Source organism: Neoarius graeffei, chromosome 28, assembly GCF_027579695.1.
Source record: "Neoarius graeffei isolate fNeoGra1 chromosome 28, fNeoGra1.pri, whole genome shotgun sequence".
NCBI lineage: Eukaryota > Metazoa > Chordata > Actinopteri > Siluriformes > Ariidae > Neoarius > Neoarius graeffei.
The window spans coordinates 2,284,094-2,308,205 of NC_083596.1; the positions used below are offsets into that span (position 1 = coordinate 2,284,094).

Consider the following 24,112-nt stretch of genomic DNA (forward strand, 5'->3'; position numbering starts at 1 on the left):
ATTTAAACCAAATTGTTCAATTTTGGGCTCAGCCATCCACAAAACATTTTTCCAATAGCCTTCTGGCTTGTCCATGTGATCTTTAGCAAACTGCAGACGAGCAGCAATGTTCTTTTTGGAGAGCAGTGGCTTTCTCCTTGCAACCCTGCCATGCACACCATTGTTGTTCAGTGTTCTCCTGATGGTGGACTCATGAACATTACTGTAAGAGTTCGCTAGATGTGGGTGGAGCACAGAGGACGGCAGGACAGAAACTGAGTTCGCAAAACTCTTTTATTCGCACTTTTCAGTGGAAGCGTTTCTCTCTCTCAGTCACACACGCACGCACACACATTCCGGTCCTCGGGTTGTAGAGAGAGCTCCTCTGCTCTCGCTCTCCCTCCTTAAATAGCCTGGTTTACTGGGGGGAACACACACAAAACATAGATTAATCACACTCAGGTGAAGCGATTCTGCCACTTACCTTCCCCAACTCCGCCCTCCTGTCACAGCCCGGCGCTTGACCACGCCCCCGCTGCCACATACCCCCACCGCCCGACTCAGGCCGGGCGCCCGTCCGGCCCGCAGCCGACTCCCCCCCCCCCTTGACGGGAGAGGAAGTCCGCAACGACCATCTGCGCCCCCGGCCTGTGGACCACCTTGAAGTTGAAAGGTTGGAGCGCTAGATACCAACGGGTGATCCGCGCGTTGGCATCCTTCATGCGTTGGAGCCACTGGAGGGGCGCGTGGTCCGAACAGAGGGTGAAAGAGCGCCCCAGCAGGTAGTAACGGAGGGCGAGGACCGCCCACTTGATCGCCAGACACTCTTTTTCGATAGTGCTGTAGCGCCCCTCACGCACCGACAGCTTCCGGCTGATGTATAATACTGGGCGATCCTCTCCCCCCACCTGCTGGGACAAAACGGCCCCCAGCCCTCTGTCCGACGCATCCGTCTGTAACAAAAAAGGGAGAGAGAAGTCAGGGGAGTGTAACAGTGGCCCCCCACACAGTGCAGCTTTTACCTCAGAGAAAGCCCGCTGGCACTGCTCCGTCCACTGGACCGGATCTGGCGCCCCCTTTTTAGTGAGGTCAGTCAGCGGGCTGGTGACATCCGAATAATTAGGTATAAACCTACGATAATAGCCAGCCAGCCCCAGGAACTGTCTCACCCCCTTTTTGGTCTTGGGCCTCAGGCAGGCCGCAATCGCTGCGGTCTTATTAATTTGGGGACGCACCTGCCCGTTACCCAAGTGGAAGCCCAGATACCGTACTTCCACCCGCCCAATCGCACACTTCTTCGGGTTGGCAGTGAGCCCCGCCCGCCTCAGTGACCTAAGGACGGCCCTCAGGTGTTGCAGGTGCCGCTGCCAGTCATTACTATAAATGATGATGTCATCCAAGTAAGCGGCCGCATAGGTGGCGTGGGGCCGGAGGACCCGGTCCATCAGCCGCTGAAACGTAGCGGGCGCCCCAAACAGCCCAAACGGAAGTGTGACGAACTGGTGTAAGCCGAACGGTGTGGAAAAGGCCGTTTTTTCCCGGGATAATGGAGTCAAGGGGATCTGCCAATATCCCTTCGTCAAATCCAGTGTCGAGTAAAAGCGAGCCGTGCCTAGTCGATCGAGCAGCTCATCAATACGAGGCATTGGGTACGCGTCGAATTTAGACACCGCGTTGACTTTTCTATAGTCCACACAGAACCGGACCGAGCCGTCGGCCTTGGGAACCAAGACCACCAGGCTGCTCCAGTCACTGTGGGACTCCTCGACGATGCCCATTTCGAGCATGGCCTGAAGTTCTTCCCGAACCACCTTTTTTTTGTGTTCGGGTAATCTATAAGGACGGCTACGCACTACCACCCCCGGGGGCGTCTCTATGTGGTGTTCTATGAGATTGGTGCGACCGGGCAGGGGCGAGAACACATCCGAAAACTCGGCCTGCAACTGGGCGACCTCCGTGAGTTGGGTCGGGGAGAGGTGGTCTCCACAGGGGACCGGAGAGGTGCGAGATGCCAATGACCCTTTTTGGACCTCCGGCCCCAGCTCCGCCTTCTCCGGAACTACCGACACCAACGCCACGGGGACCTCCTCGTTCCAGAGCTTCAGCAGATTGAGGTGGTAGATCTGTAGCGCCCCCTCCCTGTCCGTTCGCCTAACCTCATAGTCGACGTCCCCGACTCGCCGTGTGACCTCGAAGGGCCCTTGCCACTTGGCAATTAATTTGGAGCTCGACGTGGGCAGCAGGACGAGTACCTTATCTCCCGGAGTGAACTCTCTAAGGCGCGTGCCCTTGTTGTACAGGCGGGTTTGCCGTTCCTGGGCCTGCCGCAAATTCTCCTGAGTTAAGTGGGTGAGTGTGTGGAGTTTTGCGCGCAGATCCATAACGTATTGAATTTCATTTTTGCTCTGCGAAGGTCCCTCCTCCCAATTTTCCCGCAGTACATCTAAGATGCCGCGCGGCTTACGCCCATACAATAATTCAAACGGGGAGAACCCCGTGGAGGCTTGGGGGACCTCTCGCACTGCAAACAACAAGGGTTCGAGCCACTTATCCCAGTTACGTGCGTCCTCACTTACGAATTTTTTGATAATATTCTTGAGGGTGCGGTTGAACCGTTCGACTAAACCGTCCGTCTGTGGGTGATACACGCTGGTGCGGATCGGCTTAATACCCAGTAGCCCATACAGTTCGGCCAGTGTTCGTGACATAAACGAGGTGCCTTGGTCAGTTAGAATCTCTTTCGGGATTCCGACCCGGGAGATGACGTGGAAGAGGGCCTCTGCAATACTACGTGCGGAGATATTGCGAAGAGGCACCGCCTCCGGGTATCGCGTTGCATAGTCCACCAGAACCAATATAAAGCGGTACCCTCGTGTTGACCGATCTAATGGCCCGACGAGATCCATCCCAATTCTTTCAAACGGGGTCTCGATTAATGGTAGGGGGCGCAAAGGCGCTTTTGGAATGGCCGCGGGATTTACTAACTGGCATTCGCGGCACGCCGTACACCACTTACGGACGCCGCCGCGAATCCCCGGCCAATAGAACCAGGCCATTATCCGGGCGAGTGTTTTATCCTGCCCGAGGTGTCCCGCCATGGGATTAAAGTGAGCCGCCTGGAATACCAATTCCCGGCGGCTCTTTGGAATTAACAACTGGGTGACACGCTCCTTCGTCTGAGTGTCCTGCGTCACTCGGTACAACCTATCCTTTAAAATGGAAAAATAGGGGAAGGTCGGGGTGGCGTTCGGCTGGAGCGTTTGACCATCGATTACTCTCACTTGGTCAAACGCGTGTCGCAGAGTTTCGTCTCGCGATTGTTCCAGTGGGAAATCCGCGAGGGATTCCCCAATAGGAAGAGGAGGGGCCGGGGGCTCCTCACTCTGTCGCGGAGATGACGTAGACGGCTATGCGACCGCAGCTCCAGCCAAAACGACACCGGGACCCCCCCCCCCGCTAACCGGCAGGACCCACTCTTTACTAGGTGTGCCATCAACCCCCGGAATCCCGGCCAATCAGTCCCCAAGATCAAAGAGTGGGTAAGGCGAGGATTAACCGCCGCCTTTACTATGGATTTGTCCCCTCTGAAATGTATGTGGACCGACACCAACGGGTAGCAGTGAACATCCCCGTGCACACACAACACCTTCACCCCTTGTGCTCCCCCCAATGCCTCGTCTTGCACCAGGCTTTGGCGGATCGAGGTCTGGTTGCAACCCGAATCCACCAACGCCTGATAGGTCGCCCCTTGTACACTTACCGGTATGCGATATGCTCCGGCCTGATCGAGGGCAGCCTCTGGCGCGTCGGGGATCCGCACCACCGCCCCCACCTCCATCGCGACACACTGTTGCTGCAGGTGGCCCGGTTCCCCGCAGCGCCAGCAAACCGGCCCGGGCCTCCCCTCTGCAGCTGTGGTTTGAGGGTCACTCACCTGAGGGGGGGGAGAGACAGACACAGAAGGGAGAAACGGGAGGGCACCACGGGTGTGGCGGGCCGGCTGGGGTGGAGCCGGCCCCCGCCTCCGTGGTGGGGGAATGGGGCGAGGACGGGACACGGGAGGAGGGGGAAGAGAAAGAGAGAGAGAAGAGGAGAGAGAAGAAGATGACAGCCGTTGTCCTGCCACCGGGACAGCCGCCAGATGATCCTCCGCCAGTCCTACGGCCTGATCCAGCGACGCCGGGCGGTGGCACTGGACCCACTCCGCGGTTCCGGCGGGTAGGCGGGCGATGAATTGTTCCAGCGCCACCTGGTTGATGATCCCCTCGGCGTCGCGATCTTCGGCCCTCAGCCACCGCCAGCAGGCGTCCCGGAGCTGCTGGCCGAACGCGAATGGGCTGCCGACTTCCTCCATTCGCAGCGCGCGGAAGCGCTGGCGCTGCTGCTCCGGCGTGCGCCCCACGCGCTGGAGGACAGCCCGGCGAAGGTCGGCGTAGGCCAGCCGGTGGTCGGCGGGGAGCTGTAGTGCGGCTAACTGCGCCTCTCCCGTCAGGAGGGGGAGGAGGCGCGCCGCGCGCTGCTCCATCGGCCACCCCGAGGCTTCGGCGACCTGTTCGAACAACGCGATGAATGCCTCGGGGTCGTCCTGCGGGCCCATCTTAGTCAAGGTGATGGGAGACGGGCCCGTGGCCGGTGCGCTGGTGGACCCCGCCGACGCGAGGAGGCGCCGGAACGCCTCTCGGTCTTCCTGTTGAGCCAGCACCAGGGCTTCGAAGCGCTGCTCCTGCTCCTTCCGGAGCGTGACGAGTGCCTGGTGCTGGCTCTGCTGAGCCGTGGTGAGGGCGTGGATCAAGTCCGCGAACGGGGAGGATTCCATGGGGCTGCAGGACAGGTGCTCCACGATCCCGGGTTTCGGCACCACTGTAAGGGTTCGCTAGATGTGGGTGGAGCACAGAGGACGGCAGGACAGAAACTGAGTTTGCAAAACTCTTTTATTCGCACTTTTCAGTGGAAGCGTTTCTCTCTCTGTCACACACGCACGCACACACATTCCGGTCCTCGGGTTGTAGAGAGAGCTCCTCTGCTCTCGCTCTCCCTCCTTAAATAGCCCGGTTTACTGGGGAGAACACACACAAAACATAGATTAATCACACTCAGGTGAAGCGATTCTGCCACTTACCTTCCCCAACTCCGCCCTCCTGTCACAGCCCGGCGCTTGACCACGCCCCCGCTGCCACAATTACCATTAGCCAATGTGAGAGAGGCCTTCAGTTGCTTAGAAGTTACCCTGGGGTCCTTTGTGACCTCACCAACTATTACATGCCTTGCTCTTGGAGTGATCTTTGTTGGTCGACCACTCCTGGGGAGGGTAACAATGGTCTTGAATTTCCTCCATTTGTACACAATCTGTCTGACTGTGGATTGGTGGAGTCCAAACTTTTTAGAGATGGTTTTGTAACCTTTTCCAGCCTGATGAGCATCAACAACGCTTTTTCTGAGGTCCTCAGAAATCTCCTTTGTTCATGCCATGATACACTTCCACAAACATGTGTTGTGAAGATCAGACTTTGATAGATCCCTGTTCTTTAAATAAAACAGGGTGCCCACTCACACCTGATTTGTCATCCAATTGATTGAAAACACCGGACTCTAATTTCACCTTCAAATTAACTGCTAATCCTAGAGGTTCACAAACTTTTGCCAGTCACAGATATGTAATTTTGGATCATTTTCCTCAATTAATAAATGACCAAGTATCATATTTTTGTCTAATTTGTTTAACTGGGTTCTCTTTATCTACTTTTAGGACTTGTGTGAAAATCTGAGGATGTTTTGGGTCATATTTATGCAGAAATATAGAAAATTCTAAAGGGTTCACAAACTTTCAAGCACAACTGTATATATTTATTTTATACACACAGTACCAGTTAAAAGTTTACACACACCATCTAATTAAATAGTTTTTCTTTATATTCATTGTCACTTCATGTTTTAAAGTAATGATGGAGGTCATTTCTCTTTACTTAGTTCAGTGGTTATTGACACGTATGGATTTGTACAGTTGTGGTGTGGATTAGGGCTATTTACTGTATTTTTATTATTTACTGTTTGGTCTCAAACACATTAAGAAGGCAGTAATTGCCTTTTGACGAGGCACGCCTGCTAATTGAAAAGCGTTCCAGATGCCTCCCTCATGAAGCTGGTTAAGATAATGCCAGTAGTGTGCAAAGCGTCATCAAGGGAAACGCTGGATATGCTGAAGAAGCGAAAATATCAAGCATATTTTGTTTTTTAAACGCTTTTTGTTTGTTTACCACATAATTCCATATATGTTCCAGATGTTATTTCATAGTTTTGATATCTTCAGTTTTGTTCTACAATGTAGAAAAACCTATGAATGAGTAGTGTGGGGTGTACAAACTTTTGACTGGTACGGTATACAGCATATAAAACCAAGCTGTATATTTGTCATGTTTTTGTCAGGGTTTTATGAAAGTATTATAAAAGTTCATTAAAAGTAGTTTGGAAAACACAATAGAAATGATCTCTGCTTTTTATTTTACACAAAGTTGTTTACTGTTGTTACTGGAAGCCACCATGTTGTTTTGACGTCACTTGCTGAATGTCTCGGAGTTGAGACCAGCCAGAATTCCTGAGTAGGAAGTAGGAGTTATGACGTGTAATTGAATGCAGCTCAATCACCAGTCACACGGTTATAAAACATTTAAAAGTGTATTTTGGAACTTATGAACGTGTTTGTTGATGAATGAAAATGTTGGCTGAAGCTGTAAGTGCAAGCAATAACATAACAGGATGAAAGAAAAAAAATTAAAGGGGCAGTGTGTAATGTTTAGAAAGGAAAAGAAAGAAAGCACAACTTTATTCATCTCACACTTGTGAAATTTCCTCTCTGCATTTAACCCATCTGAAGCAGTGAACACACACACACATACCCAGAGCAGTGGGCAGCCATGCTAACAGCACCCGGGGAGCAGTTGGGAGTTCGGTACCTCAGCCCAAGGCCGTCCCATATTAACCTAACCGCATGTCTTTGGACTGTGGGGAAAACCGGAGCACCCGGAGGAAACCCATGCAGACACGGGGAGAACATGCAAACTCCACACACAAAGGTCCCCGCTGGCCGCTGGGCTTGAACCCAGAACCTTCTCGCTGTGAGGCGACCGTGCTAACCACTTACACCTCCATGCCAGCTCCTGCTGGCTGTGAGTTGAACTGAAATTACAATAAAAACACCTTCAGGACCTTCTGTAATCACATAATAATCACATTTCATTAAGTAACTGAGAGAAACTGAATTGTAACATTGCTATAAATTAATAATTTGTTCATTTCAGGCTTCTGTTTAGTTTTTTCCAGCCTAGAGCTCCACCCCCAAATTAAACACCCGCTCAGATCTAAGCGTTTTAAAATAGTGACTTATACAGAATTGATGGTTTTAATTTTCATGGTGTTGGATGGTTAGAGATCCCGTGAATGTTCTTCCTGTAAGTTCAGTTCAACTCGCATCCAGCAGAGGGTGCTAAACATTACATACTGCCCCTTAAAGTTTTGTTTTTATTTTACTGCTTCATCTAACGTTCTCCAAAGGAAATTACAAGTTCTATAAAAAAGTCTTGAATTACAGTCATGATCTTCAAGTAAAATAAACATGACTGAACACTAAAAGCAATCAAAAGGCGAGCTCGCTGTAAAGGCAAGCAAGACCTTCACATGCTTTTCTCGCACAGTCTGTTTGTCTGTCTGTTCAACACGACTGCCTGATGTTCCTCAATCGCCCCTTTGTTGAGCTTGTCATGTGGTCATGTGACACATGACCTTTGGCACATATCACGAGGCTTGGACGTGGAGATGGACGATCAGTGAAGGAACTCGTTTCTCATCTCGCGCTCTGTAAACACTGGTGTGTTTTTGCTCCTGTGTGAAAGAGTTCTTCTGTGTTTGTGCTCTGAGTGTGTGTGTGTGTTGTGATGGCAAGAACAGTTCAGACCCCAAGCTGTCTGTGGTTTACAGTCTAATGTACAGTTAAAACACTGATTAATTCCTGATGCAGGTGATTTATCTGCGGAACGTTTGTTGTTTAAAGCATTCCAGCCCACATCAGATCTGCTGGATGGATATGTGATGCTGCTGTTCTTCTCTCGAATCCCATTTCTAACTGCTCATCGCTGTTCATAACTGCTCTCAGATCAGTGTGGAAAGGCGGGAAATGTGCTCATGTATGTATGACACGATGAGGTCATCCTTCATCCTGCTGTGAGCAACAGCCGCTCATTGTTCAGCGCTGAGGGAGAAATCGAACCCTCAGTGCTTAGCAGTGCTCCGCCCCCTGACCCCGCCCATGTGTCTGGATTGTAAATGTGATCAGTTACTGCATGCAGCATTAATAAATAAAGCAAAGTTTTTGCAGATGCATTTATATGAACGTGTAATCCTGTAACATGAAGATTCTCACAGGGTGTGATTTAGCGCCACCTACAGTCTGATTGTTTTTGTTTCAAACAGCAAAATTTAGAGACATTTTTACTGCTTTTACTCCAACAGCTGATAATTCCATCTTGGAAAGTCTGGCTTTCTCAAAAGCTGGTATTCCATAATGTCATTTCCGCATGAAATAAGAACCTCTCTCGCCCTCTCTCTCTGTCTGTCTGTCTGTCTGTCTGTCTGTCTGAGATGATCTCAAAATGTAAATGAGTAGAAAGTCATAAATTCTCAACTGACATGAATTTTGTCATGACTGTTGTATCTGTAAAATGTTATCAGACTGTAAAATGAGCTGATTTGATCTTTCCTGTGTTCGTTCAGTCCATTTGTCCTGCGACACGATGCTCGCCTTGTATTAGTGTTTGATTTACTCTTATTAAATTGGACACAATTAGCAACTACAGCTGGAAAGTTCTGTTCAAACTTTCACTGGGCTTTAAATCCAACACGCGGGGAAAATAAATCTGTTCCTCAGACACGTTAAACCCTGAGTGTGTGTTTGGGAGTTTTATGTTCGTGTCTCATTTATATGATTAGTGTGTGAGCCTGAGGGTGCTGGACAACTTGGTGTGTGTGTGTGTGTGTGTGTGTGTGTGTGTGTGTGTGTGTGTGTGTGAGAGAGAGAGAGAGTGTGTGGTGCTGTCATGTCACAGTTCTTTTAGGATTTAGAAGCTGTGAGTTAGGAAATGTCAGATTTATAAGTGAAGTGAAGGCAACTAACAGGATCCATGTGTGTTTCTGCCATCTGTCTGTCTGTCTGTCTCACACACACACACACACACACACACACACACACACACACTCACTCACTCACTCACCCCCCTCTCTACACTTCCCTTCTCTCCCCTGTCTGTCTGTTTTTGTTTTCCAAACAAAGAGCCCTGTACAGGAAATTGTGGACTCTGGGAGCGTTCAGGAAGGCAGAGAGCAGATTTCCTGTTCAGACCCTACCTCAAAAAAAGAAAAACCTTAAGGGAGCAAGAGAACGAGGGGACGAGAGAGGAGAGACGGGATGAGAGAGGGAGGGTCAGTAATGTGTTAAGTGGAGGAGAAAATACAGGCTGTAATTTCTCTCCCCTCCCTGGAGCAAGAAGGAAAAAAAAGGAAGGAAAAAAAGTTTGAAGCCTCGTGTCTTGACCATGAGTCGCAGTAAAACATGGACGAGCTGAGAGGGACGGAGACGAGGCGTGAAAACGAGAAGCTCTGAAGGTCCATCCAGCTGAGAAGAAAGTTTGAAGAGGAAGACGTCGAGAGGGGAGAAAGACGAGGGTCAGGAGGGGCTGAGGAGCGAAAACCGCCTACAGGAAACCGACTCATCGAGTCTCTGATTTACTTTTTCACTCCGCTTTTGTGTCTCTGAGGCTGAACAGAGGAGAGAAAAAAGTGTCCGATGTGGGGAGTGACGTCAGCCTGGTGCCGCTGAGCTCCAGAATTCCTCTCCCACTCTGAGACTCCGGACTCTCGGCCACCATGTGAGCCCAATGTGACTTTTTTTGTTCCAGAATCTGTTTTTCTTTTTTTTTCTTTTCTTTTCTCCTCGGTTCTGTAATTCCTCTTGGCTTAAGCACTCGTTCTTTCTGATCTGGATAAAATCTTGAGCTCCTGATGAAGAATAAAGCTGCCAAGCAAAAGTCCAAGAGGAAAGGAAGTGAAAATGCGTTCGGCTGTGACCTGACCGAGCACCTCCAGAACTCAGGACATGATGGTACAACTTTTGTCTCTTACTTTCTTGATTTCTTTCTCAACTCTTCTCATTCAAAAAGAGAACACACACACATCCTGCTTGTTCTTTTTCTCCCCTGCTTCCTCTGTGATGATGATGATGATGATTTCTGGGATTTATTCATTAAAAAAGCACTGCCTGTATTTTTTCTTCTTTTTTTCCCCCAGATTTCTTTCAAGTTGTATTGGATATATGGAATTATGATTTACTCCTAAACCTTTCTGTCAGTTTGGTTTTTAGCATCATATAATAAGAAAGTTTTCAATTATACCACTTAATTAGCATTTTAAAAATATATATTTAATAATTTTCAATTGTTTAGGAATGACAGATAATGTGGCCTGGAGCAAAAAAAAAGTGTTTCAGGAGTTGTTTTGAGTAAATTCACGTTATTTTAGACATTTTAGACTTCCTGTATCGACACACACACACACACACACACACACACACACACACACACAGTTATACACAAGATTCCTGCTTAGGCTCCCTCAGGAGGGTGAAAAATAAACAAAAAAGGAAATCCATGATGGAGGAGGAGGAGGAGGAGGTAGACGCCGAGCGGTTAGATGGAGACGGAGACAGAGTGGTGAAGTGTTTTTTGCTGTGTGTCGTTCACCCTGATTGTCTTTTATTCTGGTTATTGGCTATTTGTGGCAACTCAGTGCGGGCGACGCCCTCGTCCCCTCCCTTCAGCTCTGCACCGCATGTGCTGCCTTCCCTGCCCCACTGATTTGTGGGATGGCCGTCATAATTGCAGGAAAAGATGAGCAGGCCAGAGCCGCCATTTCAGGCTGATCTCAGATCAGATCTCTGTAAGCGTTTGATGTTTATTCAAGAAATAGCCAAGTGGCTGCGAGCTGACCTCAGATCAGTGGCGTGGTCATGATTGTGGTTGTGATTAAGACTATTTTTTTTTTTAATTCTGTTTGCCCACACACACACACACACACACTTTGTTCGCCTCGGCAGCATCTCAGGACTTTTTTTATTCAGTACAGAAAGATGTGCCAAAAAATAATGCTGGTCCTTTTTTTAGTCAAACACTTCCAGTGAGTCCAGTTATTAAATCGAGCTCTGTCTGAAAAAGCTTCACATCAGTGAGACAGGGTGTGTGTCTGGTCATGTGACCTTTCAATCAACTAATATTTAAGATAGTCACATCTTTACCATGCTGTACATTTCTAATTACATCCATATTACTGATGTATCGTGTGTTAAACTCGTGCACAATTTGACACCCTGTAGATCGGATTATTTATTGTTTAGAAAGTTTCAGATGGTTCAGCAGCTCAGATCATCATCAGGAACAGGAGCTCATTAGATCAGTCTTATTCATGCTACACTGATTCGCTATTAAGTTCCACATTAATAATGGTTTTAATGTTGGATCTTTACAATATAGCAGATTTCTCTCTCTCTCTCTCTCTCTCTCTCCCCCCCCCCCCTTTCTGTGAGGTCCTCATGTGTGTATACTGTGGTTTGGATTTCCCAGGTCACAGGACAGTGGGTCACTCTGTAGCAGGAACACTGTGTCTTTATTTCACAAGTTAAAAACCTCCACATTTCCACATTTCAGCATTTTTTGATGTTCATTAGGTTTTAAACGAATAATGAAAAGGTAATGTGTGAGTACATTGATAAAAGAATACTATTGTGAGTACTCTAATGTGAGTGAACTGTTGTGAGTATATTGATGCGAGTATACTGTTGAGTACTCTGATATGAGTATATTGATGTGAGTACTCTGTTGTGAGCATATTGATGTGAGTATATTGATGTGAGTACTCTGTTGTGAGCATATTGATGTGAGTATATTGATGTAAGTACTCTGATATGAATGTATTGATGTGAGTACTCTGTTATGAGCATATTGATGTGAGTACATTGTTGTGAGTACTCTGTTGTGGGCATATTGATGTGAGTATATTGTTGAGTACTCTGTTATGAGCATATTGATGTGAGTACTCTGGCGTGAGCGTATTGATGTGAGTATTCTGTTGTGAGTACGCTGATATGAGTATATTGATGTGAGTATATTGATGTGAATACTCTGTTGTGAGTACTCTGTTGTGAGCATATTGATGTGAGTACTCTGATATGAGTAGATTGATGTGAGTACTCTGTTGTGAGTACTCTGATATGAGTATGTTGATGTGAGTACTCTGTTGTGAGTACGCTGATATGAGTATATTGATGTGAGTACTCTGACATGAATGTATTGATGTGAGTACTCTGTTATGAGCATATTGATGTGAGTATATTGTTGTGAGTACTCTGTTGTGAGCATATTGATGTGAGTATATTGTTGAGTACTCTGTTATGAGCATATTGATGTGAGTATATTGATGTGAGTACTCTGGCGTGACCGTATTGATGTGAGTATTCTGTTGTGAGTACGCTGATATGAGTATGTTGATGTGAGTATATTGATGTGAATACTCTGTTGTGAGTACTCTGTTGTGAGCATATTGATGTGAGTACTCTGATATGAGTAGATTGATGTGAGTACTCTGTTGTGAGTACTCTGATATGAGTATGTTGATGTGAGTACTCTGTTGTGAGTACGCTGATATGAGTATATTGATGTGAGTACTCTGACATGAATGTATTGATGTGAGTACTCTGTTATGAGCATATTGATGTGAGTATATTGTTGTGAGTACTCTGTTGTGAGCATATTGATGTGAGTATATTGTTGAGTACTCTGTTATGAGCATATTGATGTGAGTATATTGATGTGAGTACTCTGGCGTGACCGTATTGATGTGAGTATTCTGTTGTGAGTACGCTGATATGAGTATATTGATGTGAGTATATTGATGTGAATACTCTGTTGTGAGTACTCTGTTGTGAGCATATTGATGTGAGTACTCTGATATGAGTAGATTGATGTGAGTACTCTGTTGTGAGTACTCTGATATGAGTATGTTGATGTGAGTACTCTGTTATGAGCATATTGATGTGAGTATATTGTTGTGAGTACTCTGTTGTGAGCATATTGATGTGAGTATATTGTTGAGTACTCTGTTATGAGCATATTGATGTGAGTATATTGATGTGAGTGCTCTGATATGAGCATGTTGATGTGAGTACTCTGATGTGAGTACTCTGATATGAGTATATTGATGTGAGTACTCTGATATGAATGTATTGATGTGAGTACTCTGTTATGAGCACATTGATGTGAGTATATTGTTGTGAGTACTCTGTTGTGGGCATATTGATGTGAGTATATTGTTGAGTACTCTGTTATGAGCATATTGATGTGAGTATATTGTGAGTACTCTGTTGTGAGCATATTGATGTGAGCATATTGATGTGAGTACTCTGATATGAGTATATTGATGTGAGTGCTCTGTTGTGAGCATATTGATGTGAGTATATTGATGTGAGTACTCTGATATGAGTAGATTGATGTGAGTGCTCTGTTGTGAGCATACTGATGTGAGTATATTGATGTGAGTACTCTGATGTGTGTAGATTGATGTGAGTACTCTGTTGTGAGTACTCTGTTGTGAGCGTATTGATGTGAGTACTCTGATATGAATGTATTGATGTGAGTACTCTTTTATGAGCATATTGATGTGAGTATATTGTTGTGAGTACTCTGTTGTGAGCATATTGTTGTGAGCATATTGATGTGAGTATATTGATGTGAGTACTCTGATATGAATGTAATGATGTGCGTACTATGTTATGAGCATATTGACGTGAGTATATTGATGTGAGTACTCTGTTGTGAGCATACTGATGTGAGTACCCTGATATGAGTATATTGATGTGAGTATATTGATGTGAGTACTCTGATATGAATGTATTGATGTGAGTACTCTGTTATGAGCATCCTGATGTGAGTATATTGTTGCGTGTACTCTGTTGTGAGCATATTGATGTGAGTATATTGATGTGAGTACTCTGATGTGAATGTAATGATGTGAGTACTCTGTTATGAGCATATTGATGTGAGTACTTTGTTGTGAGCATATTGATGTGTTTATATTGATGTGAGCACTCTGATATGAGTATATTGATGCGAGTATATCGTTGAGTACTCTGTTGTGAGCATACTGATGTGAGTATATTGATAAGTACTCTGGTGTGAGTATATTGATGTGAGTATATTGTTGTGAATACTCTGATATGAGTATATTGATGTGAGTACTCTGATATGAGAATATTATTGAGTACTCTGATATGAGTGCATTGTTGTGAGTATATTGATATGAGAAGAAGAAGAAGCCTTTATTTTGTCACATGCACACTTCAAGCACAGTGAAATTCATCCTCTGCATTTAACCCATCTGAAGCAGTGAACACACACACACACACACACACACACACCCAGAGCAGTGGGCAGCCACACCAGAGCGCCCGGGGAGCAGTCAGGGGTTCAGTACCTCACTGAGGGCACCTCAGCCCAAGGCCGCCCCACGTTAACCTACTGCATGTCTTTGGACTGTGGGGGAAACCGGAGCACCCAGAGGAAACCCACATGGATACGGGGAGAACATGCAAACTCCACACAGAACCCGGCCGCTGGATTCGAACCTGGAACCTTCTTGCTGTGAGGCGACCGTGCTAACCACTACACCACTATGCCACCCTGTTGAGTACTCTGTTGTGAGTATATTGATGTGAGTATATTGTTGTGATTACTCTGTTGTGAGCATATTGATGAGCATATTGTTGTGAGTACTCTGTTGAGTATACCGATGTGAGTATATTGATGTGAGAACTCTGACATGAGTATATTGATGTGAGTACTCTGTTGTGAGTACTCTATGAGTATATTGATGAGAATACTCTGTTGTGAGTATATTGATGTGAGTACATTGTTGTGAGTACCCTGATATGAGTATATTGTTGTGAGTACTCTGATATGAGTATATCGGCATGAGTATATTGCTGTGAGTATATTGTTGAGTGCCCTGACATGAGTATATTGATGTGAGTACTCTGACGTGAGTACTCTGACGTGAGTATATTGATGCGAGTACTCTGTGTTAGCACATTGACATGAGTATATTGTTGTGAGTACCCTGATATGAGTATATTGTCGTGAGTACTCTGATATGAGTATATCGGCGTGAGTACATTGCTGTGAGTATATTGTTGAGTGCCCTGACATGAGTATGTTGTGAGTACTCTGATATGAGTATATTGATGTGAGTACTCTGTTGTGAGCATATTGACGTGAGTATATTGTTGTGAGTACCCTGATATGAGTATATTGATATGAGTACTCTGTTGTGAGTATATCGTTGAGCATATTGTTGAGTACCCTGATATGAGTATATTGCTGTGAGTGCTCTGATAAGAGTATATTGATGTGAGTATTCTGTTGTGAGTATATTGATGCAAGTGTATTGCTGTGAGTACTCTGATGTAAGTATATTGATGAGTATACTGTAGTGAGTACTCTGATATGAGTATATTGATGAGCACTCTGTTGTGAGTACTCTGATATGAGTATATTGATGTGAGTATTCTGTTGAGTATATTGATGTGAGCATATTGTTGTGAGTACTCCGATGTGAGTATATTGATGAGAATATTGTTATGAGTGCTCTGATGAGTATTTTGATGTGAATGTACTGTTGTGAGTACTCTGATATGAGTATATTGATGTGAGTACCCTGTTGTGAGTATATTGATATGAGTACTTTGCTGTGAGTGCTCTGTTGTGAGCATATTGATGTAAGCAAAATGATGAGTACTCTGTTGTGAGTATATTGATGTGAGTACTCTGATGTGAGGATACTGATATGAGTACTCTGTTGTGAGTGTATTGATGCGAGTATATTGATGTGAGTAAAATGATGTGAGTATATTGATGTGAGCACTCTGTTGTGAGCACCCTGTTTTGAGTAAAATGATGTGAGTACACTGAAGTGAATACATTGATTTGAGCATATTGTTGCGAGTACCCTGACGTGAGTACACTGGTTAAAGTGATCAAGTAGCCAGTGTAGAAACGATACAGAAACTGCTTTCCTCATTCCTCATAATGTTTAATGTTACTGATCTCACTCTGTTAGTTGCATCTTGCTTCGCCGCGTCCCACTGCAGGTTTCCACCAGTTAGTCTCAATGACATTATCGACCCTGCAGTTTTATTTACAACCCCGACTCCAAAAACGTTGTGACAAAGAACAAATTGTAAATAAAATCGGAATGCAATAATTTACAAATCTCAAAAACTGATATTGTATTCACAATAGAACATAGACAACATATCAAATGTCGAAAGTGAGACATTTTGAAATTTCATGCCAAATATTGGCTCATTTGAAATTTTATGACAGCAACACATCTCAAAAACGTTGGGACAGGGGCAATAAGAGGCTGGAAAAGTTAAAGGTACAAAAAAGGAACAGCTGGAGGACCAAATTGCAACTCATTAGGTCAATTGGCAATAGGTCATTAACATGACTGGGTATAAAAAGAGCATCTTGGAGTGGCAGCGGCTCTCAGAAGTAAAGATGGGAAGAGGATCACCAATCCCCCTAATTCTGCGCCGACAAATAGTGGAGCAATATCAGAAAGGAGTTCGACAGTGTAACATTGCAAAGAGTTTGAACATATCATCATCTACAGTGCATAATATCATCAAAAGATTCAGAGAATCTGGAAGAATCTCTGTGCGTAAGGGTCAAGGCCGGAAAACCATACTGGGTGCCCGTGATCTTCGGGCCCTTAGACGGCACTGCATCACATACAGGCATGCTTCTGTATTGGAAATCACAAAATGGGCTCAGGAATATTTTCAGAGAACATTATCTGTGAACACAATTCACCGTGCCATCCGCTGTTGCCAGCTAAAACTCTATAGTTCAAAGAAGAAGCCGTATCTAAACATGATCCAGAAGCGCAGACGTCTTCTCTGGGCCAAGGCTCATTTAAAATGGACTGTGGCAAAGTGGAAAACTGTTCTGTGGTCAGACGAATCAAAATTTGAAGTTCTTTATGGAAATCGGGGACGCCGTGTCATTCGGACTAAAGAGGAGAAGGACGACCCAAGTTGTTATCAGCGCTCAGTTCAGAAGCCTGCATCTCTGATGGTATGGGGTTGCATTAGTGCGTGTGGCATGGGCAGCTTACACATCTGGAAAGACACCATCAATGCTGAAAGGTATATCCAGGTTCTAGAGCAACATATGCTCCCATCCAGACGACGTCTCTTTCAGGGAAGACCTTGCATTTTCCAACATGACAATGCCAAACCACATACTGCATCAATTACAGCATCATGGCTGCGTAGAAGAAGGGTCCGGGTACTGAACTGGCCAGCCTGCAGTCCAGATCTTTCACCCATAGAAAACATTTGGCGCATCATAAAACAGAAGATACGACAAAAAAGACCTAAGACAGTTGAGCAACTAGAATCCTACATTAGACACGAATGGGTTAACATTCCTATCCCTAAACTTGAGCAACTTGTCTCCTCAGTCCCCAGACGTTTACAGACTGTTGTAAAGAGAAAAGGGGATGTCTCACAGTGGTAAACATGGCCTTGTCCCAACTTTTTTGAGATGTGTTGTTGTCATGAAATTTAAAATCACCTAATTTTTCTCTTTAAATGATACATTTTCTCAGTTTAAACATTTGATATGTCATCTATGTTCTATTCTGAATAAAATATGGAATTTTGAAACTTCCACATCATTGCATTCCGTTTTTATTTACAATTTGTACTTTGTCCCAACTTTTTTGGAGTCGGGGTTGTACATTTAAATAGAAATATATGACAGAGCAGGGATTATAAAAATCACGTTCCTGAAGATTTCATCAGAGTGGAGACACCGTTCTGGTTTTAAAATTGCTAGCTTGCAGCAGTGGCTAAAGTGGCATCTACGAGTTCCTGTATCAATGATATACACACTTTTCACATTTACAAGGGAGGCGTATAAAAACACCACATGCTAGTTAGCTGTGAGAAAACTTCCGCTGTTTTATTTTTATTATTCATTTTTATTGTAGTTATTTTACACAAGATTTTTTCCTCATGTACTTCACTTTGATGTCAGTTGAATATAAAACAGAGGTTATTCTGCAAAATTAATACTCTTCCAAATGAACAGGTTTTGGTGCCTACGGGAACCGTTAATGACAACTGAGAACTTTTACACGAGGTAATAAACACCTGCTGTATGTACAGCACTACAGTGTACACTCATTTTACCGCTTATGTCAGTGCTATGACACAGTAATAACACAGTTATGTGTCTCTTCTTTGAACCTAAACTACAAATTCACAGATAAAGTCACTTGCCGTGATGTTCTCATGTGTCATAACAACACATTCTGTCCCGTGACGTGGATGTTATCTCAACCTGACCTCAAAATGGACCAACGTCGTCTTTCTGACACTTGCTTTCTGAAATAAGGCTTTAGGTTTACGTCAGTTGATATAACTGTCATGTTGGTGCCATGTATCCTGATGAACATCACCCAAGAGTGAAAGGTTTCCTTCAAGTCTTATTATGCAAGTATGCGTATAGAATATGCAAATAAATCCTGTCATAAAGCTCAGTTCTTTATGTCCTAAATGAACACGAATGCTGATATTGAGCCTTGATGCGTAACAGGTTATGAGGTTTGTTTTAATATCTAGCAAAATGTGATTAAATCCTGAAGTCATAAATTCGAGTTAATAAACTTGGACAGGAATTGAATTTTATACAAATAAGATCTGACTCCCATCTGTGAGATCAATGCAGCAAAATGAACGTTTTCTACATTTTTTTTTTTTTTACAGTTCTCACATCCTACAGCATGATATGTGAAAATAACAATATGTTTAACAAACTAATGCAACCAAATAGCTGTTATTTCATACCGACAATCTTTTTTTTTTGCAGTGTGGTGAAGCCTGATTAAAGATTTTTGCCATCATATGAACCATCACGCACGTAACACTGAGTAAAATGTCAGTAAAATGGAGGCTGTAGTTCCTCTGAGGCAGTGCGACTGAGGTGAGCGCAGCAGATTGTGCTGAGTTGTGGAATTACTTTCCACATGACATCAGTGAGGAAACCTGGCTCTTCTTGACTTTTCACACACTCGTGCATTTTTAATCCTTAAAAGTCTCCTGTTTGTATTTGTATATGTTTTATTTCCTTGCATTCACTTCACGGCACACCTTGAGTCTTTTTTCCGTCCTGTCAAGTCAACGAATATGTAATAGAGATTCTGTTTAAAGCAACAGCAGAAACCCTGGTCTTCAACTTCAAGCTCAAATTTAGCTCTTTGGTCTTTTTTCCCTCAAAACCAGAATTTATTCTTTACACGCATCACTGGAAGTCAAATGGAACCCAAAATGCTGATGACGTGTTATAAATAACATGAGTAAGTATGCTATTTATTCCAAATGAAATCTAATAACTAGAAAACACATTTAAGTGATATTATGGCCTCTATTTTTATCCACAAGTAGAACTTTGCTGATGTGTTGCAAATTCTTTTGGATGCAAGTGTGACTTTTTTTTTTCTTCCTCTGCTGCACATTGGAAATTTTTCAAAACCCAAGATTTACAGTTTACCGCCTCCCGAGACTCATCTTAGTGCTGACTTAATGACAAAACATCTTTCCTTATTTAAAGCCCACTCTAAAAGCTGTGCATCACTGACAAACCCGAGTCTTCACTCAAACACTTACCTGATGTACAGCTAACTGGTTCATTTTATTCCTAATATCTCAGAACAAAATGTCTGAAGTGTTATGAAACCTCCATGATGGCATACACACAAGTGTAATGACAATGTAAGAGAGCTGAATATAACAGTTATAAAGAGTTCAGAATGATTTCTATTGTAGCCTGGAATTAAATATAAAATGTAGGCTCAAGCTTGCCTGCGACTCTGTAGAACAGGATAAGCAGCTACAGATGATGGATGGATGGATGGATGGATGGATGGATGGATGGATGGATGGATGGATGGATGGATAAAGTGTACAGTACGGTGATTTATAGCATCACAACACATTCAAAATAGTTCTACGAAAGTACAAGATTTATACTTTTTTACATGCATTCTCTGAAACTGATCATGCTTTTAAACTGTTATCTGTTTAGACCTGATGTAAACTTTATGTAGACTCAGTGTACAATAGGGTGCATCAGTTGCCCTCACTTTCATAAAATCTGATGCATTTTTGTTTGGGTGTTCCTTTTCACCAATAAAGACATCCTGTAAAATTTTTTGACCATATTCAAAAGTCTAATGGTGGCACCATGAGGTTCATTTTTTGCCAAAAAACGCTTATTTTATGTTTTCACATAAGGTTTGAATCACAATGTTGGACTCCATTTATTGATTTCTTGTGACCCAGAGATCATGTTAAGAACCTTTGCAAGGGATTGAGAAGCATTAATGTGATTCATAATACATTTGTATTGTTTAAAAGTAGTTGAACAATGATTCAGTGAACAGCTAAAATTCAAACTGTGCTTGATAATATATTTAGAATATGTACTAAAAATGTGTATCTAAGATATTTGGTATACTCTATAAGGTGCCATAATGTTTCATGAAAAGTGATCGAAATTTTGTCATAAAAGTCATAAAATAGCAGCTTTTTCCATAACTTTGAGCTCCTGGTGCCACCATTAAACTTTTTGAATTTTGTCGAAATATTTCACCCAGTGTGTTTTCTTACCAAAAGGAACATAAAAACAAAAATGCATCATGATCAGAGGAACTTTTCATTTTTAGGGGGCAACTGATGCACCCTAGTGTACAATATATACAGTCCTGTGCAAAAGTCTTAGGCACATGGAAAGAAATGCAGTCAACCAAAAATGACCTCAAAATAATGAAATGAAATGTTTCAGCATTTTAAAAAAATACTATAAACAGTAATCAGTGAGCTATAATAAATGAAACAAAGTTGATATTTGGTGTGAGATGAAATTCCCTTTGCTTTGAAAAAAAAAAAAGGTCCAGTGAGTGCAGTTTTATGTGGAAATGATCTGTAGGTTTTACTGAGCATCTTCCAGAACCAGCCACAGTTCTTCTGGACACTTTGACTGTCACACTCACTTCTTCATTTTACACCAAAACCCAGCAGCCTTCATTATGCTTTCTTTTTTCATCTGAAAAGTGCTCTCTTATGGAATACGCCGCTCAGATACAAACTTTTTTTCTTTTTCTGTAACATTTAATTTTGTACTGGGAAAAAACCCCCACAAACGTTTGGAACGCTAAAATGTTTTTGTAATGTTTTGACTCGATAATGTAGAAGTCATCAAGTAGAAATCTGTGGCAAAGTTTGTATGAAGAAAAAATAGGGGGACTAAGACTTTTGCACAGTACTGTGTACAACCCCGATTCCCAAAAAGTTGGGACAAAGTACAAATTGTAAATAAAACCGGAATGCAATAATTTACAAATCTCAAAAACTGATATTGTATTCACAATAGAACATAGACAACATATCAAATGTCGAAAGTGAGACATTTTGAAATTTCATGCCAAATATTGGCTCATTTGAAATTTCATGACAGCAACACATCTCAAAAAAATTGGGACGGGGCAATAAGAGGCTGGAAAAGTTAAAGGTACAAAAAAGGAACAGCTGGAGGACCAAATTGCAACTCATTAGGTCAATTGGCAATAGGTCATTAACATGACTGGGTATAAAAAGAGCATCTTGGAGTGGCAGCGGCTCTCAGAAGTAAAGATGGGAAGAGGATCACCAATCCCCCTAATTCTGTGCCGACAAATAGTGGAGCAATATCAGAAAGGAGTTCGACAGTGTAAAATTGCAAAGAGTTTGAACATATCATCATCTACAGTGCATAATATCATCAAAAGATTCAGAGAATCTGGAAGAATCTCTGTGCGTAAGGGTCAAGGCCGGAAAACCATACTGGGTGCCCGTGATCTTCGGGCCCTTAGACGGCACTGCATCACATACAGGCATGCTTCTGTATTGGAAATCACAAAATGGGCTCAGGAATATTTCCAGAGAACATTATCTGTGAACACAATTCACCGTGCCATCCGCCGTTGCCAGCTAAAACTCTATAGTTCAAAGAAGAAGCCGTATCTAAACACGATCCAGAAGCGCAGACGTCTTCTCTGGGCCAAGGCTCATTTAAAATGGACTGTGGCAAAGTGGAAAACTGTTCTGTGGTCAGACGAATCAAAATTTGAAGTTCTTTATGGAAATCAGGGACGCCGTGTCATTCGGACTAAAGAGGAGAAGGACGACCCAAGTTGTTATCAGCGCTCAGTTCAGAAGCCTGCATCTCTGATGGTATGGGGTTGCATTAGTGCGTGTGGCATGGGCAGCTTACACATCTGGAAAGACACCATCAGTGCTGAAAGGTATATCCAGGTTCTAGAGCAACATATGCTCCCATCCAGACGACGTCTCTTTCAGGGAAGACCTTGCATTTTCCAACATGACAATGCCAAACCACATACTGCATCAATTACAGCATCATGGCTGCGTAGAAGAAGGGTCCGGGTACTGAACTGGCCAGCCTGCAGTCCAGATCTTTCACCCATAGAAAACATTTGGCGCATCATAAAACGGAAAATACGACAAAAAAGACCTAAGACAGTTGAGCAACTCGAATCCTACATTAGACAAGAATGGGTTAACATTCCTATCCCTAAACTTGAGCAACTTGTCTCCTCAGTCCCCAGACGTTTACAGACTGTTGTAAAGAGAAAAGGGGATGTCTCACAGTGGGAAACATGGCCTTGTCCCAACTTTTTTGAGATGTGTTGTCATCATGAAATTTAAAATCACCTAATTTTTCTCTTTAAATGATACATTTTCTCAGTTTAAACATTTGATATGTCATCTATGTTCTATTCTGAATAAAATATGGAATTTTGAAACTTCCACATCATTGCATTCCGTTTTTATTTATAATTTGTACTTTGTCCCAACTTTTTTGGAAGCGGGGTTGTATATACAGTGGGTCAAAAAAGTATTTAGTCAGTCACCAATTGTGCAAGTTCTCCCACTTAAAAAGATGAGAGAGGCCTGTAATTTTCATCATAGGTATACCTCAACTATGAGAGACAAAATGAGAAAAAAAAATCCAGAAAATCACATTGTCTGATTTTTAAAGAATTTATTTGCAAATTATGGTGGAAAATAAGTATTTGGTCAGTCACAAAAGTTCATCTCAATACTTTGTTATATACCCTTTGTTGGCAATGACAGAGGTCAAACGTTTTCTGTAAGTCTTCACAAGGTTTTCACACACTGTTGCTGGTATTTTGGCCCATTCCTCCATGCAGATCTCCTCTAGAGCAGTGATGTTTTGGGGCTGTCGCTGGGCAACACGGACTTTCAACTCCCTCCAAAGATTTCCTATGGGGTTGAGATCTGGAGACTGGCTAGGCCACTCCAGGACCTTGAAATGCTTCTTACGAAGCCACTCCTTCGTTTCCCGGGCGGTGTGTTTGGGATCATTGTCATGCTGAAAGACCCAGCCACGTTTCATCTTCAATGCCCTTGCTGATGGAATGAGGTTTTCACTCAAAATCTCACGATACATGGCCCCATTCATTCTTTCCTTTACACGGATCAGTCGTCCTGGTTCCTTTGCAGAAAAACAGCCCCAAGGCATGAAGTTTCCACCCCCATGCTTCACAGTAGGTATGGTGTTCTTTGGATGCAACTCAGCATTCTTTCTCCTCCAAACACGACAAGTTGAGTTTTTACCAAAAAGTTGAATTTTGGTTTCATCTGACCATATGACATTCTCCCAATCCTCTTCTGGATCATCCAAATGCTCTCTAGAAAACTTCAGACGGGCCTGGACATGTACTGGCTTAAGCAGAGGGACACGTCTGGCACTGCAGGATTTGAGTCCCTGGCAGCGTAGTGTGTTACTGATGGTAGCCTTTGTTACTTTGGTCCCAGCTCTCTGCAGGTCATTCACTAGGTCCCCCCGTGTGGTTCTGGGATTTTTGCTCACCGTTCTTGTGATCATTTTGT

The 24,112-nt window shown here is 43.7% G+C and overlaps 1 protein-coding gene across 1 annotated transcript in view; it reads left to right on the forward strand.

The window, feature by feature from the left end:
- Positions 1–9,314: 9,314 nt before the first annotated feature.
- arhgap31 (Rho GTPase activating protein 31) overlaps positions 9,315–24,112 on the forward strand; it is a 43,179-nt gene continuing 28,381 nt past the window's right edge. Inside the window, exon 1 of the mRNA XM_060912135.1 lies at positions 9,315–10,126. Within this exon, the coding sequence (XP_060768118.1) occupies positions 10,027–10,126 (100 nt within the window). The 5' untranslated portion in view covers positions 9,315–10,026. The remainder of the gene's footprint in view (positions 10,127–24,112) is intronic.